General features: G+C 42.3%; 1 protein-coding gene across 2 annotated transcripts in view; it reads left to right on the forward strand.

Annotated features, from left to right (window-relative positions):
* The first annotated feature begins 1,782 nt into the window (after positions 1-1,782).
* BMPR2 (bone morphogenetic protein receptor type 2) overlaps positions 1,783-16,735 on the forward strand; it is a 112,401-nt gene continuing 97,448 nt past the window's right edge. The window contains exon 1 of one of the 2 annotated variants that reach the window (XM_030488575.1): positions 1,783-3,986. In XM_030488575.1, the coding sequence (XP_030344435.1) occupies positions 3,911-3,986 (76 nt within the window). In that variant the 5' untranslated portion in view covers positions 1,783-3,910. The remainder of the gene's footprint in view (positions 3,987-16,735) is intronic. The other variant, XM_030488576.2, reaches the window with a different exon arrangement.

Below are 16,735 nucleotides of genomic sequence, written 5' to 3' on the forward strand. Positions count from 1 at the left end.
GTCTCTCCCCTACCCTTACCTGAACCCATGTCACATTTTCTCTGCTGCAGTTCTGCAAGTTTTCATGATCCTGAGTATTTTTCTGTGGGTCTTACTTGACATTGCTAAATATTAGACTAGTGAAATCCTAGCTTGCAGATGAAACAATATCACAGAAAGAATTATAAATATGTTCTTGTCCAAGCACATAACAATGATTGAGTCTGAGTCTGACAACTTAGATCTCTGGTTTCCTCCCACCACCGTGGGAAAAGGAAGCTGCTTCTGCGCTTAGACAGCAGCGATTACTTCCTACATCTGTGTGGTGAAGCGGGGGTCAGCCCCTCCTCGGCCCTGCAGCTCCAGAGAAACAGGGGTGCAACGGCTCTGGCTCTGCAACCTGGCATCCATGTGTGTCCAGGGGCCCTTCGCAGCCACACAGGGCTAGGAGCGACCTGGCCCTTGAGGAGAAGCTCTTTTGCAAAACTCAAAATAGGTTAGGGACGGAGGAGAAAGCCTTGCAGACTGCTGGGATCGCAAGACTGGGAGATCAGCCCAAGCTCAGGCAAAGCAAATCCACAGCCCCATGGCCTTCACAAGGGTGTTTTCTTGATCGGGGTCTGTGTTTTTGTGAAACCGAGGGGAAATAATTGTATTAAAAATGGCATGTCCTGTTCCTTCTTTCTAGGAAAACAGAACAAAAATACAATCCGTTTTGCAGAGAAAAAAAACCCCAAACAACCCCAAGCCTGTATTTTACGGCAGAATTTCTGTTTTGTACAATTTCCTGTGAAGAACTCCCAGTATTAACCACTGAGCCAAAACTAAAACCATTAAAACAAGTGAGACTTCTGTCATTTACTTCAGGCTTAGCAGGTTTTGATACACGTCATAAACAATTACAGTAATTTTCTTTTACCATCTAAACAGTGAAAGTGCTGTGCAGCCCACACAGTTAGGTTCTTGTTTTCTGTGAGCAAAGTACACCTCGCTTCTTTTATTGGTAGGTTCAGCTGGGCAGAAGTTGCATAGTTTGGTGTCCTTGCTGAACCAGAAAAGAACACTGGAGTTTGAGCCCACAAAAAATACTCAGTGTTGGGGTTTTTTTCCTCTCTTGGAGGTAAACTATTGCTTGTTGTTGTGTTTTTTTGCTTTTAAAGGTTAGTTCTTGACAGTTTGCATTTCACAAATAACAGGAAGGATACTGTGGTTAACATGTGGTTGCAGTTCTGGAAAGGGGCAATACAACTTACAATTGCAGATTCTACATTTTATTGTCTCTCACCAATATCCATGTTAGATCTGCACAGATTGGAAGTAAAGATATTGTAACAAACTTTTAAAACATTTATATAACAATCAGCCACATAAACTCAGCTTGACCCCAGGAATGTCAAACTGTGTCTCTGGACAAAGCATCACAACATCCTATTAGAATTTATTTAATAATTCTCTTGATGCAAGAATCACATTACATCTATTTCACCTCTTATGGCTTGTGAAGAGGAACAGAGATATGCAGAAACCTTTTATTATCATTAAAACTGTAACTCCGATTTGCAGCTACACCATTTTATGTAGTGGTATTTAATATTCTGAGGTGTGGAACTGGATTTTTGCATTCATATTCCTTGTACCCCATTCTTGAAAATGGTGTAGGAATTCAGGCACAGGGAGGCATTTCCCATAACTGACCCTTTGGAGAAGGCCGAATGTGAAGGTACCTTCTTGTGTGCCGGATGTTTTTAAGAAGCTTTTTCTATGCTACACCCAGTAAAACTTGTTTGAAAGAGCCTTGTTAGGCCAGAACATCAGACACTGCATTCCAGTCACAGTTCTCCAATCAGCTGCTAGCCTCAATTTATCTCTTTGGTCCTGTGCAACACAGCAAAGGTTAAAGCATACCAACTGCTCAGCGGGTTAACTTTATCTTTGTTTTGAAATCATAAAATCTCTTTAAGAAGCAGATAATGGTCTTGCTTGGGAGAGCCCGGCAGAGCTGTATGAGCTGGGGGGGGAGGACGCTTGCCTGGGTTCAGTGAGGGAGAGGAGCAGGTAGTACTGCTGGTGCTTGTAGTGGAGCTCAACAGGGACCATGAGAGGCGGCCAGGCAGGACACGGCTTGGAACAACCTGGTCTAGTGGAGGGTGTCCCTGCCTGTGTCAGGGAGCTGGAATTCAACCATCTTTAAAGGTCCCTTCCAACGAGGACCATTCTGTGATGGCTTGGAGGAGCGGACAAGGCAGCAGCTTTGGGGTTTTTGAAAGGAAAGCCATAGAGTTCAAAGGAGATGCAACCTCAGGGCCTGCAAAGTATTGTTTTGTTGGGTTTTTTCTGCCTTTTCTTTTTGTTCGACGCGGTTTTGTGATCCCTGAGCTCTCACTTCCCTGGTGACAGGCTCAGACGTTTTTCCCGCAGGCTGCCCGCGGCCTTCCCGGGAAGGGCCGTCGGGAGCGTTCACCCATGCCAGGCGGGGCGAGGCCGGGCCTATCTCACAAACCCACCCCTCGTCTCCGGCTCTTCTAGTCGCCCCGGCGCCCTTCGCCCCACCGACACCGGCCCGGCGCCCCCTCCCACAACATGGCGGCCCACGTCGGGTCGCCCCATCGCCTTGCCCCCGCCCGCCCTTCTGCCCGCGGGGGCCCCTCTCTACCTACCTGGAGGCCCACCTCTATGGTCAGGGGCGCGGCGGCGGGAGGCGGGCGCCGCCCGGCCCCTCCGTGTGACGGCGGTGGCGGGGCGGGGCCTGTCCGGCGGGGGGCGCGGCGGGCCGGGCTGGCGGTTGGACTGACTCCCCTTTGTGTCTGGAGCCGGCGGGGCCGCTGGTGCTGTTGGGGCGGGCCGGCGGGAGGGGGCGCGAACCGCGGCGGGGCGGCGGACCTCCGGCCCTCGGCACCCGCCCGCAGCCGGCAGCCGGCAGCGGGCAGGGGAAGGAGGCGGAGCGGTGCGGAGCTGGCAGCGCGGAGGGGCTGAGCCTTTCGTCGGGCTGAGCGGAGACTTGAGGGGTTAGAGGAGGCCGGGCTAGGCCGGGGGCTGCCTTGGCGCTGTGGGAACTCGGGGAGGGTAGGCAGAGGAGCGGGAGCGCCGGCCCCCGGCGCGGGGAAGGGCCTCGGCCGCGCTCTCGCCCGCGGAGGGCAGCCGGGTGCCCTCGCAGCTGGAGCCGCCGAGGAGGGGCCTCGCTCCCGCCGCCCCGCGTTCCGGGCCCCACCTTTGTCGGGGTGGCCGACGGTGGCGTCGCTTCGGTGGCGGGGGGCGCGCGGTGGAGCCCGCCCGGCGCGGGAGGCAGATGGGCCGGGATGCAGCCGCAGCCCTCGCCGTGAGAACGGAGCTGGTCGCGCCTCGCCGCGGAGGGACTGAGGGCATCGCCGCCGCCTTCCCGGGAGCGTGAGGCAGCGAAGAGGGGCGGCGAGAAGACAGAGACTTTTAACGGGATGGGACGCGGCTCTGCCGTGAGCCCGTAGAGCCTGTTGTGACCGTGCCCCGGTCAGCCGGCGGGGGCAGCTCTGACTGACATTGCTGTAGACGCGGGCTCGCGTCTGGATATGTTTCCTCCTCAACCGGGCTGTTTCTTCGATATCGTGAAGCTGCGTGGGAAATAAGCCTTGTTCCCAGCTCGGTCGGGAGCGTGCCGCCGTTCCCCGGCGGGGGGACATGCCTCGGGGCTGGGAGGCAGGAGCAGGCGCTTCCCCAGGGTCCGCGAAGCCGTGCCGACACCCCAGGCATGAAGGCAGGCGGGTGTAATGGAGTAAGAGCGAAGACGGCTCCTCTCATCTGCCATTTGCCCTTCCAGACGGGATTGTAAACCGAGAGAGTTGAGGAAGGCTGTGCGGAAGAAGGAGGAAATTCCTCTCGTCGGGTTCCCACCCCCCCTTTTCTTTTATTTCTTTTAATTTTTTCCCTCGTCCTGCCTCGAACCTTGGCTTCCCCAGGTATGACTGCCTCACTGCAGCACCTTGTGCTGGTGCTCCTGCTCTCCAGTGCCACCCTGCTGCTCAGCACTGCGGCTGGTAAGTAGCCAGTGGGTGTAACGAACTGGCCATTTTGGCAGAGGGAGATGGGGGTGGGGTCGGCTGGTATTTGGGCACATCTGGGTCTCCTTAAAAAGTGGTGTGCATCTATTCCAGCCTGATAAAGTTTTGAAATCCCGATGTACGTTAAGTGTCTCGGAGAATAAAACCTGCTTTATTGTGTAAATGACCTGCATTCAAGACGTATGCTTTGCCTAGATCTGCATCTCTTGTCTAATAACTTATTTCAATTTTGGAAAAATATATAATCTTTTTGGTTTTGCATACCTCGCCCTTTGTAAGGTAATGCTGGAATTTTTAATATATATTTTAATCGTCAGCAGAGCTGTGCCCGTTTTGCTGTGGGATCTTTGGGCACAGCCATTTTTAATTTTATCAGCATCGGTGCTTTTAGGGGCCTTAAACATGTGCTGCAGTTTTATAATATTTCCTTCTCTTGGAAGAGGGATCTGGAGCAAAAATGTGGGTATTCCTATTGCAGTTATAGAACAGTAATACAAGACACCGTTGAGGAATGCTGAAAGGTCTTGAAGAGTATTCTTTTTCTAAAAGAGAAGTTGGAAGCATGGATGCTAAGAGCGTCCTTATTCGTATTTTTGGACACTCTAGACCTATTTTTAATTTTGCTCAGAAGCTCAATGTCAGCTATGTAGGATGTTTGGCCGTGATACTGCAAGGGAGATGTGTATTGGTCTGGCATCCTTTGGTTTTCTGTCATGGTGACAAGATTAGCATGTTGGAGCCTTCTGAGTGTTACCCAGCTTTGTTAGGCGCTAATACCGATTCCTCTTGCAGTGTGCATTTCCCAGCAGTTTTGGAAGACTCTTAGGACTTTGGTGTCCTTTTGCTAATTGGGATATAATTTGCAGTGCTTAGTTGTTGGTTTTTTTTTTTTTTTTAGTGTTATTTTTGTAATTTAATGTGCATAATTCGTAAATGAATCTTTGTAAGAAAATTGCTGTATCTTGCTAAGATGACCCACCAAGCTGATGGTAGTTTCCATATTACATTTCAGCGAGGTCTTAAAACAGAATTATTTGTCGAAGTTGAAGGTACTTGGTGTCATTATTAGGAAAATCCTGTAAATTATACATGTTTAGGCAGCTGCTTCATCACTCTGACTGGATAGTTCCTGATTTTCTTGCTTTGCTTTTTAAGAGGTTTCTTTCAATAAGATATTTAAATGAAAAGATTGATGTTGCCTATATCATCCTGACCTTTGACTGCCATTATTTTAGATTGATGTCTGCAGCGTCTCTCTGTGGTAGTTTCTGAGGAGTGGTTTCTTTTTTCTCCCCCCCCCCGCCTTTTTTTCCCGTTTTTTTCTGGAAGAAGGGACTTCTGAAGGTCAAAAATCTCAGTATTAAAGCACATATGAATCAAAATGCCCAGCATCTCAACTCTTCCTTCAAATATTAATTTTTAACTAGTATAGGCTTTTTTCCTCTTTGTGAAAACTCCAGTGAGTTGGTGATTTCTCTGCCCTGATGAAGGAGAAGGATTCCTGAAGGAGCAAGTAGGGATTTGAACCAGGCCAGGGGCTGGGCAGGTGCGGTATGAGCCCATTTGCACAATTTTGCCAATTCACCTCAATCCTGACCTGGCAGTGGTATCCCCGGTGTTTCAGTTCTGGTTTTCCCTTGTTAAAAGGGTATTAATGATGCCAGCTTGTTTGGTTGTTTTGTGAATAGGAATGTAATTTCCCATTATGATTTATTTCTTAATTGTGAAATTTTAACAATCCGCATTTTAAAAAACCCTGCTCATAATCCTCTGTAAAAGTAATTACACGGATGATTTGAGCTTTAGTTAAAGTAACTAATGGTTGATTTTAAGTTTACGCTGCATTTCAGAAAAAAATATGTCTATACATGGGGAAGCTACACTAATGTGTAATTCTGCCCTTTTATGTTCATGAAAGAGCCAACACTCTTTCTTCTCTTCCCCTCCCCCAAAGTATGAACTGTATGCTCCCATCAGAGTGAAATTGCTGCCTTTGTAGCTTTGAAAACCCCTATCAATGCTTACTTCTGGTTAGTGAATGGATACTATATCTCAGCAGTGTATAGAACTGAGTGTTTATAAATGCAAAATCACGACATCAGAGGGGAAAATATTTTCATAACAGGTTTGTAAGTTTCTGTCTGGAGGAGAATATCTGGACCTCCCTGGGGAGAGCTCCACAAAGACCTGGGCTTATTATGGGCAGGAAAGGAAAGATGGAAAGATGATGACAAAAAAAACATCTGAACAGTGGGGCTTAGATGACAGTTTGACTCATAATCTGGAATAGAAATGAAGAAAGAAGGTGGTTCTTCCTTCACATTTGTAATTGAAGATACAATAAAGAACTAGCTCTAGATTCAGAATTATTTGCTGATTATTGGGGGGGGGGGAATATTACTGGCTTCCTCCATAAAATCCAGATCTTAACAAGTATCTGGTAACTCTGTGTTTAAATCATATATTAGCCCTTGTAAAGAGAAATATTGCAGTAAGAATACTTTACCAATGCTAATTTTAGGTACAAATTTGAGGGGTTTAAAAAGTTATATTGGGAAAAAAAAAAATGGTTTGTGCTACTTTGTTCTTTATTTTTCAAATTACTTGAAATATCTCTTTCTAAATATTCTGTTTAGAACTATGAGACATATTTACATGCCCTTATATTGTAGAGGATTCAGATGTGTTAGTTGTGAGGGTTGTACCTGAAGAGGTGGTTGGTGAACCTTTGAGCTGTTCCCCAGTATTGCTAAAGAATTTTGTTTGGGTGTTTGTATAGACCTGATATTAAAGATACAATCTTTCCTTGTTTCACTTGATTGGCTTGTGTGATATGCAATACTAAACCACTTTTCCTTCTTTATACATACCCAGGGTAGACAGCATTCCATTGTCTAATGTGTAAATTGTTTGCGGAAAGTATAAAGTGAAAATTAAAGCAAACAGAATATGCTTTTATGTTTGGGAATCTTTTCATAAGTCTCTATCTGTGTGGTTCAACAGGGCCTCAAAATTTTCAGTGTGAATGGAATGGGATAGAGCTTGAAGTATTTTTTTAAATGATATTTTAATTATTAATTAAAATTAGTGAACTGAAGCATCTTTATCCAATTCTGTCTTGCCAGTTAAAGTTACTTTCATATCTCAACATAATTCATTTGAAATATGAATTGTGTGATGTGAGGAAAAGCCTCCTTTGGCAGTTCAACTCAGTTCTTCTAATTCAGTGTTTTGAATTAGTAATTGACTTTATGTATCTTGGATATTAAATAGGGTTGTCTTTGGTTTTTTTTAAAGCTATCTGCACCCCAGTTTCTACTTCTCATTCAGATGTAATCTAAAAATTAAACTTATTTTTCTGTTTGACTTGGGAGCTGTCTCAGAAATATTAGCCTAGCAGATGGAAACAGACTGTTTGCTTGAGGAGCAAGACTGGTATGCTTGATGGATAACCACACGTACAAGTGCAGCCTGTATGCCAGACTAGGGCTTCGTTAACTGTCTAGTTGTGTAAAGAAATAGCGTGGCTCTGAAAGCACAGGATTCTGCACAGGGCCATCTACCCCGCTGAGAAGAGCCTTTTTTCCATTAGGTAAATCAGTCTGTATGAACCTCTCTGATATTTTGTCTAAGCTGCTTCCAGTTTCCAAGCAAACCTCAGTACTTCTGTACTGAACCATGCAGTGTAAGCATAGCCTATGAGGAAATGGAAGCTACACTCCTTGTCCAATGGCCAAGGAGCCCAAATTTCAAGCCCTGAGACATGACATAGATACCTTGCTTCAGTGTGAATGGTTTTACCCTCAAAGGAATCAAGGTTGGCTGAATTGTCAGCCTATCTTTCCATCATAAAGGAAGGCAAACCTCACTTCACCTTGGACAAAGAGGGAAGCATAACTGTGTTTCTTATAATTCTTATGGCGAACTTTGTATAAAGTGGTTGTTTTGGTAACATCTCTCTAGCATGTATTATGATCTCTAAAAAACCTTCTGTTGACCGTTACACCATTGTCCCCCCTGCCTTTCTATGTTCCTAAAGTATTTCTCAGTAGTCTGTATAGTCAGTGGCATTGTTTGCTTGGCAGATGCCACCTTCCCCTGCTTTTCTCCCCAGAGGGCTGAGAATGTTGATATGTTAGGTTTCTTCAGAAATGTTTTATTGCTACCAATAGAGTGCATGGCTTACTGTCACTGGAGCTATATTGTGTTTTGGACTCAGTGTGGCTGCGCCATGAATATGTGCTGTCATTTTCTGAGCAGAATCTCATTTTCCCAGCCAGGGCTGTAAATGATGTGTAAAGTTTCATTTGGAACAAAATGTTTATGCCCTGAATAAAACAGGCTTGGTGTTGGGTATGACTGGCATCTGTGCATAGCTTACAAGCAGTTTTAAGCATTTATTTTATTAAGCTTGTAGGCTTGGTGGAACTGCTCACTGCTTGAATTTGAATTAAAAATAAGTGAAATGGAAGAACTGTTCTCCAGCACACAAATGTTCTGGTACTCAAATTGATTTTTGTGGGGTTGTCTTTTTGGTTGATACTGGTTTGGGTTTGATTTTTTTTTTTTTTTTTTTTTTTCTTTCTCTGAACCATAAATTCGCAGAAGTGTAAGGCTGGAAGTGACTTCTGTTTCCTCCATGGTCTGGTTGTGTAAGTACAGATACAGTGTTTGTCTAACATCTCTAAAATCTCCAGCGAAGAGGGATTTCACAGTCTGTCTAGGTAGTCTGTCCTGTTACAGTGCTTAATGAGCATGTTTTTCATAATGCAACAGTAGTAGGTTTTTTTTCCCCCTTCTATTCTAATGCAAGATTATTTAAGATATGCCTTAATTAATATGTGGCAATCCATCTGAACACGTAGTTTGGAGTACACACACAGACACTTGGCAGGGAACATCAGTCTGATAAGTTCACGTGTTGAAGCCTAGTGTCTCAAACTTGGCTACCGTAATTTGCAATGGGAAGCTTGAGGTGATGATCAATGTTTTAAAATGAATTTTTTGCAATTTAAAGACTTGTGCTCTTCCTAAAATTTAAATTTCCAATGGTGCCCTCCTGACTCTGGTGGTTGCAGAGCTGGAAGCTGGGCTGAGCAGCAGGAGTGGAGTCTGGTAGGTGAGATCGGTCTGGGTGTGTGACCAGGAGGAAGAAAAGCTAGCAGGACAGGAGAGATTGGAAAGGATGAAGGATTCAATCTGGCTTGCAGTGGGATGAAAACCAAGGTGTACTAGACAGCCAGACAGAGATAGTGTGTTAGCTTTGTCAGACTTGTTTGCAGTTAGGTGGTGAAATGAAGTTTTTGTGCTTGGGGAGAGAAAGAAAGAATAGTTGTGGGTAGCAGTTTTGAAGATCTGTGTTCTCTCTTGTGAGAATGAATGAGACCCCTAGTCATTTAGATAAGGCCTTTATTCTCCTTGTTTTCCCCCAGTCTCCTGAGTTTGGAAACCACCAGGTCTTTGGGTGGTGACGGCATTTTATTCCAAGTCATCATTCTTGGGTTTGCAGTAAAATCACATTTTTTTGTTTTGAACTCTAGAAGTGTCTACCTTCCGCAGCTTTCAGTACTCTGCATTTTTTCTTTTGTTTCTTATTTCTGGGAGAGAGGGAGGGAAAAAATAGGCACTTTGGACACAGAAGACTGTCACCGCCATCTGTGAACCCTTCCATCTCCACCATTAACTTCTGAATCTGCTAGCCAATTTCAACCATATGTGAAAGATGCTAGAAGTCTCAAGAGCTTAATTTGCTACTGTTTTCATGCAAATTAGGAACTGGATAGAGGAGACAATTCCAAGGTAGAGGTTTCTCAAGGAGAAAACAGAGCAGAACTCAGCCCAGGTAATTCTTTTTGCTTAGAACTGGCTGCCCGGTCAGGGTAGGGATCCTGCAAAGCATGCTGGTGCATACACCGTTCTGGACAAAGCACGATATATTTTGTCTTCTGTTCACTTGGCATGCCGTAAGAGATCTGGGGGAGAATTGGGTATCCCTTTTGTGGGATGGGTGGGAGTTGCGTAAGAAATATGGGAGAAGGGGCATGTTTATAGACACTAATCTGCTGCTTGTGGAACAACTTGTGTTTCTGAGATGAGGTAGTAGGCAATTTTTTAAACTGAACTTCCAAAACAATGCCCAAATCACTTTACTGAATGGCTGTCATCCATTTACGACTTCACAGTGTGTATGAGTAACTTGCAGTTTATGGTATGCGTTGTTTTTCACACTTTCAAAATTGGATTTAATTGATTATCTTGTGTATAAATATAATCCTGTAATTTAATTGATTATCCTGTGCATAAATATATACTTTATTTCAGTTATGCCACACATTAAACTTCCTTACGATCTTTTTTCAATCGTGCTGTAACTCACGCTTTTCCTGTGGTCCCTTTGTCTGTTTTGTTACATACTGTACTTGCTTGAACCTGTGAGGTGCATTAAAATAATTTTATTAGTTTTAAGCAGGAGCAGTGGAAAGGCGTGTACCTTCTGGGTTGGAGTAAACGGCAGACAATGACACAGCTAGTGGTATAGTGAACCTCTGAGCTGCTGTACTGCCTTTTACCAGCAAGCAGGCTAGGTAGCTGCACAGCAGCTGTTACATTTAGCCAAAAGCTGATATTCCATTTATTGTTCTACTATATATACTTTTTCTATTTTGAGTTGTAAGCAGGCTGGGTGTGAGAAAATATGGGTAAGAGGCTTTTTTTTTTTTTTTAATTGAGATGCCTGAAAGTACAGTATGTTATATATGTTAATTGGGCTCCTTAAGTTATACATTAGAGAATGCAGCACTTAATATCAAAGTATCGGGTGTTGGCAGTGTCATCTCAAGCTCATCATTCATGCCATGAAGTACATTTCCCTCTGCATAAGCCACAAGGGTCAGGTTCACCTGGTGTGAAAAGCTTTAACGTAGTTCAGTGACAAGAACGACTGACTAAACGTATTCTACTGCTCTTGCTTTTGCCTTAACAGACTTAGTTTGGCTTGGTTTCTGTTAAAAATAAAATGGTTTATTTTTGCAACCAGAGCAGCATGGGTACAGATATTTGGAACAAAACTCCTGGACCGTCCTTATTAGAGAACCTTAATTAGGTTTTCCAAGGACTTAAACTAATCCACAATCCATTGCTATTCTGAAATTTGTTAAGACTTGACAAACATATATGAAGAAAAATAATGGGTCGTGTTACTGTTCCAGCTATTTTCTATGGTAAGGATTATATTAAATGATCTTAAAGGCATCTGTTTAGTTGTCCACCTCTAAGAGATGTTTCCTTTTGTTAGTCATGGTGTGGTTCTGTTGTAGTTAGTTTGTTTCTGAATCTACTTGAAAATGAATCCTTCCTTCTGGCTCTATCCTTCAGAGAGAAGTCAGTAAATCTGATTTAGTTGAGGGCTTTGTGTCCCTGTGCCTTCTAACTTGCAAGAATCTTTGTGTGGTCGTACTATACAGTTGAATTTTGCCAGTCCTTTTGATTGTTTAAAACCTAAACAGTGGACATTATTTTTCTATATTTATTTGCAGACAAGGGAACTTCTTAACTGAAGATTAGGTATGTTTGTGATTACCAGTTATTAAATAGAAAATTTCATTATATTTAGCTGTCTGAGATGTGATATGTACAGCCAAGATAGTAATCTGAAGAAAACTAAGACTGTAGTCGGAAAATTATAGCAGCTATCTTCTTAGGCTGTGGCACTGCCATATATATGCAAAGCAGGCACTTAGCCCAAGAACAATCTTTCTGCATTAAAATAATTTCAGTTGCAATCAGAGAAGGATAAAAGGAACCCTGTAATGAAGTTTGTCTGGATGCCACCACAGTGTCGGTGTCTTATGTTTGCATGTTTAAAGTTCTTTGCCTTTATTTCTAGCTGTAATGGCCCGGGTCTGGGAGCTGCAGCCGGAGCAGCTGCCATGATTGAAATAGCCACAGAGGCCTGGGCTGTGCCAGCTGTAACAGGAGACAAGCGCTGGGTCCAGGGCACACACTCCTGTCTCGCAGGACTTGCTGCTGGTATTCGAGTAGGACTCAGCTGAGAAGTGGAAGAACTTGTTCCAGCCTTCTGTGCTATTCTTACTCTGCTTTGCAGGCTGGGATGAATGACTCAGTGAATCTAAATGAGTGAAAAAAAGATGTGGAAACAGTAGGGTAAATCATTCCTCATGCCCGCTGCAGCACTGTTTGGATCTCTCTGTAAACTTTTTTTATATAGAACATAATGCAAATCCCTAATTCTAGTGTGTATCGCATAGATACAGTGAAGATGACGTGTGATACATACGTATGTGTGTGTATACATCCTATGTACTCAGTATGTTACCAAAATTTGAGCATACCAATCTGCTTCACTGCTAAAACCTAATATTTTAGTATTGGCAAATTAGCTGTTTGCTTGGTGTTCTCCATTTCCAAGAAGTCCTTATAAACAGCTTATTTTGTGTGACTGGTAAACTTTATACTTATTAATTACATCCAGATTCTACCAGAACCTGTTAAATAATTTCTCTTTTAGTTATATGAAGATGAATCTGGCCTAATTAGATTTTAGTTAAATTTAGCCTGTAGTAGTTAATGCTGTTGCAGCAGAATACAATTATTTGACCACAGTTGTTTAACATTGCTTTAGCTAAGAATTTAAAATCTAGTCAATGTTTTTTCCTCATTTTCTCAGTACAAACTTAGAAGTATCTTATATGTCAAATAGAGAGACTTTCTTTGCTTTTATTGTTTCCTGTCAGAGAAGTAGTACCATTAATGAAGCTGTCAGCAAATTTAGCTTCCTTTATTTTAAGAAGTAGTGGAATAGAATGTTTGTGTGCAAAACAAATGAAACCCTAATTACTATTTTACTTATCTGTATGCAGACTATATAACGCCACTTAAAATTGAAGATATGGCCTTTGGGCACAGGAATATGCAGTCCACATGTGACACAACATAGTAAATGAATAAAAAAGTGGGGAGAAAGTGTGTAAAATAAGGGAGAATAGCAATACAATAATAATATAACAAACAAATCCATGATTTCACTTCGAGAATGCAAGAGTATTTTTTTTTTCTCCCTTTCCCCTGTGCAGGGGAAAAAAAAAAAGCAGTGAGGTCCTGAGGTCCTAAGGTCCTAAGACACTTGAATAATAACTAGTGCCACAATATGTGAGACTGGCAAGCATATTCTGAGCATAAGTCACTTCATGGAGGAAATCTAGAGGCATTTAAGAGGGAATGCAGTAAAAGGGCTGTCGAATTGGATCCTGCTGAGGAATGGAAGGGTTAAACGTGAAAGCAGCTATTCAGATGTCATGTACTTTGAAGCAGTCATCAAAACAAAGTCCTTCATCTTGAAGCAAGTGAAGGTCTGCAAAAGGAGGCAGATGTTGTCAAAGTGATATCATGGACAACAACTTGATTTTCTCAACTGGTTTTAGAAGGGTGGGAGAAGGGTTACTAACAAAAGAGCTGAGCTGAGAACATAATAAGGTATGCAGAGGAATAAAGAATGGGCTTTTAACATGGTGTAAGCAAAACTGTGAAGGGGGTTGGTGATCCAATAATCAGGGAAGAAGAGGGGCAGAAAAGTCAAAAAGCCCCACAGTTAAGATTCTCATTAAAATTGGGGAACCAGTTGAGAAGAATGGTGAACTATGTGTAGCACACAGGACAATGTGTATTACACTTACTCCTTCTGTATATTCTGATAAAAACGAAGCTTGCACTAACTGAGAAAGCATCTGGAATTGCCAGTAAATCCAGAGTATGTCCCCCAAGAATTGTGTCTGAACTGCCCTGTGCGTAGCTAGTATCTATCAAAATAGCAGCAACAGATTTGTGCTTGAACTTCTGAGAGTGTTAAGAAACAATGGAAACTAAAATTTTAACTTTAAAAAAACCATGTGTGGCAAATAATGCAAAACTTTACTCTCTATATTTTTATACAAAGAACCTGAATAATCGACAGTTGTACTAACTGAAATAAGAATTTGTGTAGAATCAATCCTTTTTATGACTTCACCTCCTTGCATTTGGTTAGGATTAATCTTCCATAAAATTGTTATTAAATATTTGTGAAAATCAGTGCAATGTCTTAGGTAATGCTTAATGTAAGTGATTGAATGGCTGAGGAGTTTTAGAAATAGTACTTACGTGTTAATGTTGCTTTACTGCTGACAAGAAGAGATACAGCTCCTCTTTGCTGGCAGGTTTCATGTATTTGTCATGCATATCGTATCTGTTCTGCCAACTTCAAATCTTAAAACGTAGTTAAATCCATGTTTTTCAGACACCAGGGTTTGACGTACATCTAATGACGCTGTTATATATCACTTCCAGTCTTCCTGCAATATGTTCATGCATATAATGCAAAATAAAAACCAAACAAAAGACATCAACAGCCTTTAGCCAGGCTTCTAATTGAAGTTAAACAAGATAATTCTAAATACTGAACTTCTTACTGTCTCAGCTAACTTATTTCCTGTATCTGATTACTGACGGGAAAATGAAAATTTATGTGGATGTTGTATATTTAAATGGAAATTTATACAAGTTGCTTTTCCCTTTCTGTGCTGACATGATGCCAGTTATAAGCCTCTCAGCGTTGCTTTTCTCACATATTTTTGTCTTCATGCTGTAAGCTTAAAACCAGAATCACTTTGGGACAGTGAAGTTCAATGTAGTTCTATTTTCAAATGCTTATTATATAAGATGCTGGTGTAATCTCACCAGCCTTTTTAGTATCCCAGTGTTTGGAGTACTTTATTCATTTGTACAGATTTACAGTTTGGGCGTTTTAGTGAGACTATCAGGAAACACCGAGAAGTAAGCCTATTGCAATGTCCTTGCTTCTACAGACAAAACTAGACATCCTGGCTGGATGTTTACCAGTGTTATTACAGGACAAGATATTTGTGTCTTGATTCTTTTCCTAGATTTGCCCACCTTCTCCGCCCTTGGTATTATTAGTCTTTATAGGATGGTTAGAATAAGGATGTAAAGAATTTATCTTTATGTTACCGACATGTGCTTTCAACATGTAATTGCAACCAGTTTAAAATAATCTAGGAATGCCATATACAAACTGTTATTACTTTTAGCTGAAATGTGTGATAACAAATGAGGATGACGTATGCGATGGAATCTGATAGTAAATTCCTTTGTGGCAATTACATAAAGCAGTTGGTTTCAGCGCTTAATTGATAACACCGGGGCTTGCTTCACTTCACTTCCGTGAGGTGTGGGAATACAAGGTGCAGAGGTAACTGCATTCCATCGAGTTTCAGTCTAGACAGGCACTAGAGCATCATTCATCCTGTACCAAACAAGGAAGGCTAATCACCTTCTTAAAAGTGACCTTGCAGCTAAAGAATGTGCTGTGGTGGGCACACGGAAAGGCAAGTCAAGAGCTCGATGCGATCACCAGCGCTACTTTCTAGAGTTAAGGGTCCTGACTTGCCAGGATGCTAGCCGGATTGCAGAATGTTGATTTCTTCTCATTTCATGGAGGTGGCAGTTTTGAAAGGAATTGTTTAATGAAGTGCTGTAAAGTTAATTATATTTGATTGAAGGAAAAGCTCGTTATCTAGTTGAGGTGGGAGGAAGTTTGAAGTACACTTTTATAGCTGTAAGTATTAGGAAACACTATTAGAGACTCCTCTTCCTCCTTTAATTGAAGAGTAGTAGAGTGAGCTTTGATTTGACAAATGATATTTCCAAGGAAAGGGCTTTTTTTTTTAAAGGGGATGTGTCGCTTCTAAGACATACAAAAATTCAAAGGTAAAGTGTGATGTAGCACAAGCTGAGCCCGATTTAATTAGTTCTGCTGGATTTGTTAGCTTGATTTCTCTGTAGACACTACCGGCATTAGTTGGGGAGGACTGCCAAGGGGGAAAGTTGTGGAGCTATTGAGGAAAGTGTGGAAAGGTATTTTCAAGTTTCCTTGGGGATGTGAGAACCAACAGTGAGTGGCAGATGCCCCTGATAGCAGAGGAGGCACAAGCAGTGAGATGCACCTTGACAGTTTGAGAATAAATGTTAAGAACTTATGAACAAAGAGATGTAAAGGGAACAGGATCAGTTCAGATGGAAACCAAATAGTCTGTCAACTCCTTTGCTTTGATTGCCTGCGTGCATGCTCCTAACCTGCAGTAAGTGTAAGATAGCTCTTGGAAAGAAGTTGGAAGCATGCACATGCAAAGTTGCTGCAGGATAAATTAAGTAAATTCCCACTGTAATTTCATGTTTTATCTTACCTGGCTTTGTGGACATCGTTCCTTCTCCCTTATCAGTTGTTCTGCTTGAGCAGGAGAGAATAGTCCTTCTGCAGTTTAAGATCCAAGTGGAGCACTTAAAGAAGGGAAGCCTCAAATGGTATATTTAGCAGAGGATGAGCATAATTCTGTAGTTTGGTTTTCATTACCAAAACCAGAATTACCTAAAAGCAGAATATTAAAAACAAACATGAAATCAATCATATAAAATAAAAAAAGTCATTATTATGTATGTAAGTATCTTATATGTCTGACCTTAATTCAGCTGCTTTGTGCGTAACTGTGGCAGTTCTCATAAAGTATTTTTCTCTGCAGGATCTCTGCCTCATTTGTGGAAAAAGGGATAATTTCAAGTTCTTGCAGAGCATAGACTTTTGCAGTTGCAGACTTTGCTGCTTCCCTGTTCCCCTTGGATGCTATATCCCCTAATTCAGACGTGGTTCTTCATGT

This window comes from Strigops habroptila, chromosome 5 (genome assembly GCF_004027225.2).
Source record: "Strigops habroptila isolate Jane chromosome 5, bStrHab1.2.pri, whole genome shotgun sequence".
Classification (NCBI taxonomy): domain Eukaryota; kingdom Metazoa; phylum Chordata; class Aves; order Psittaciformes; family Psittacidae; genus Strigops; species Strigops habroptila.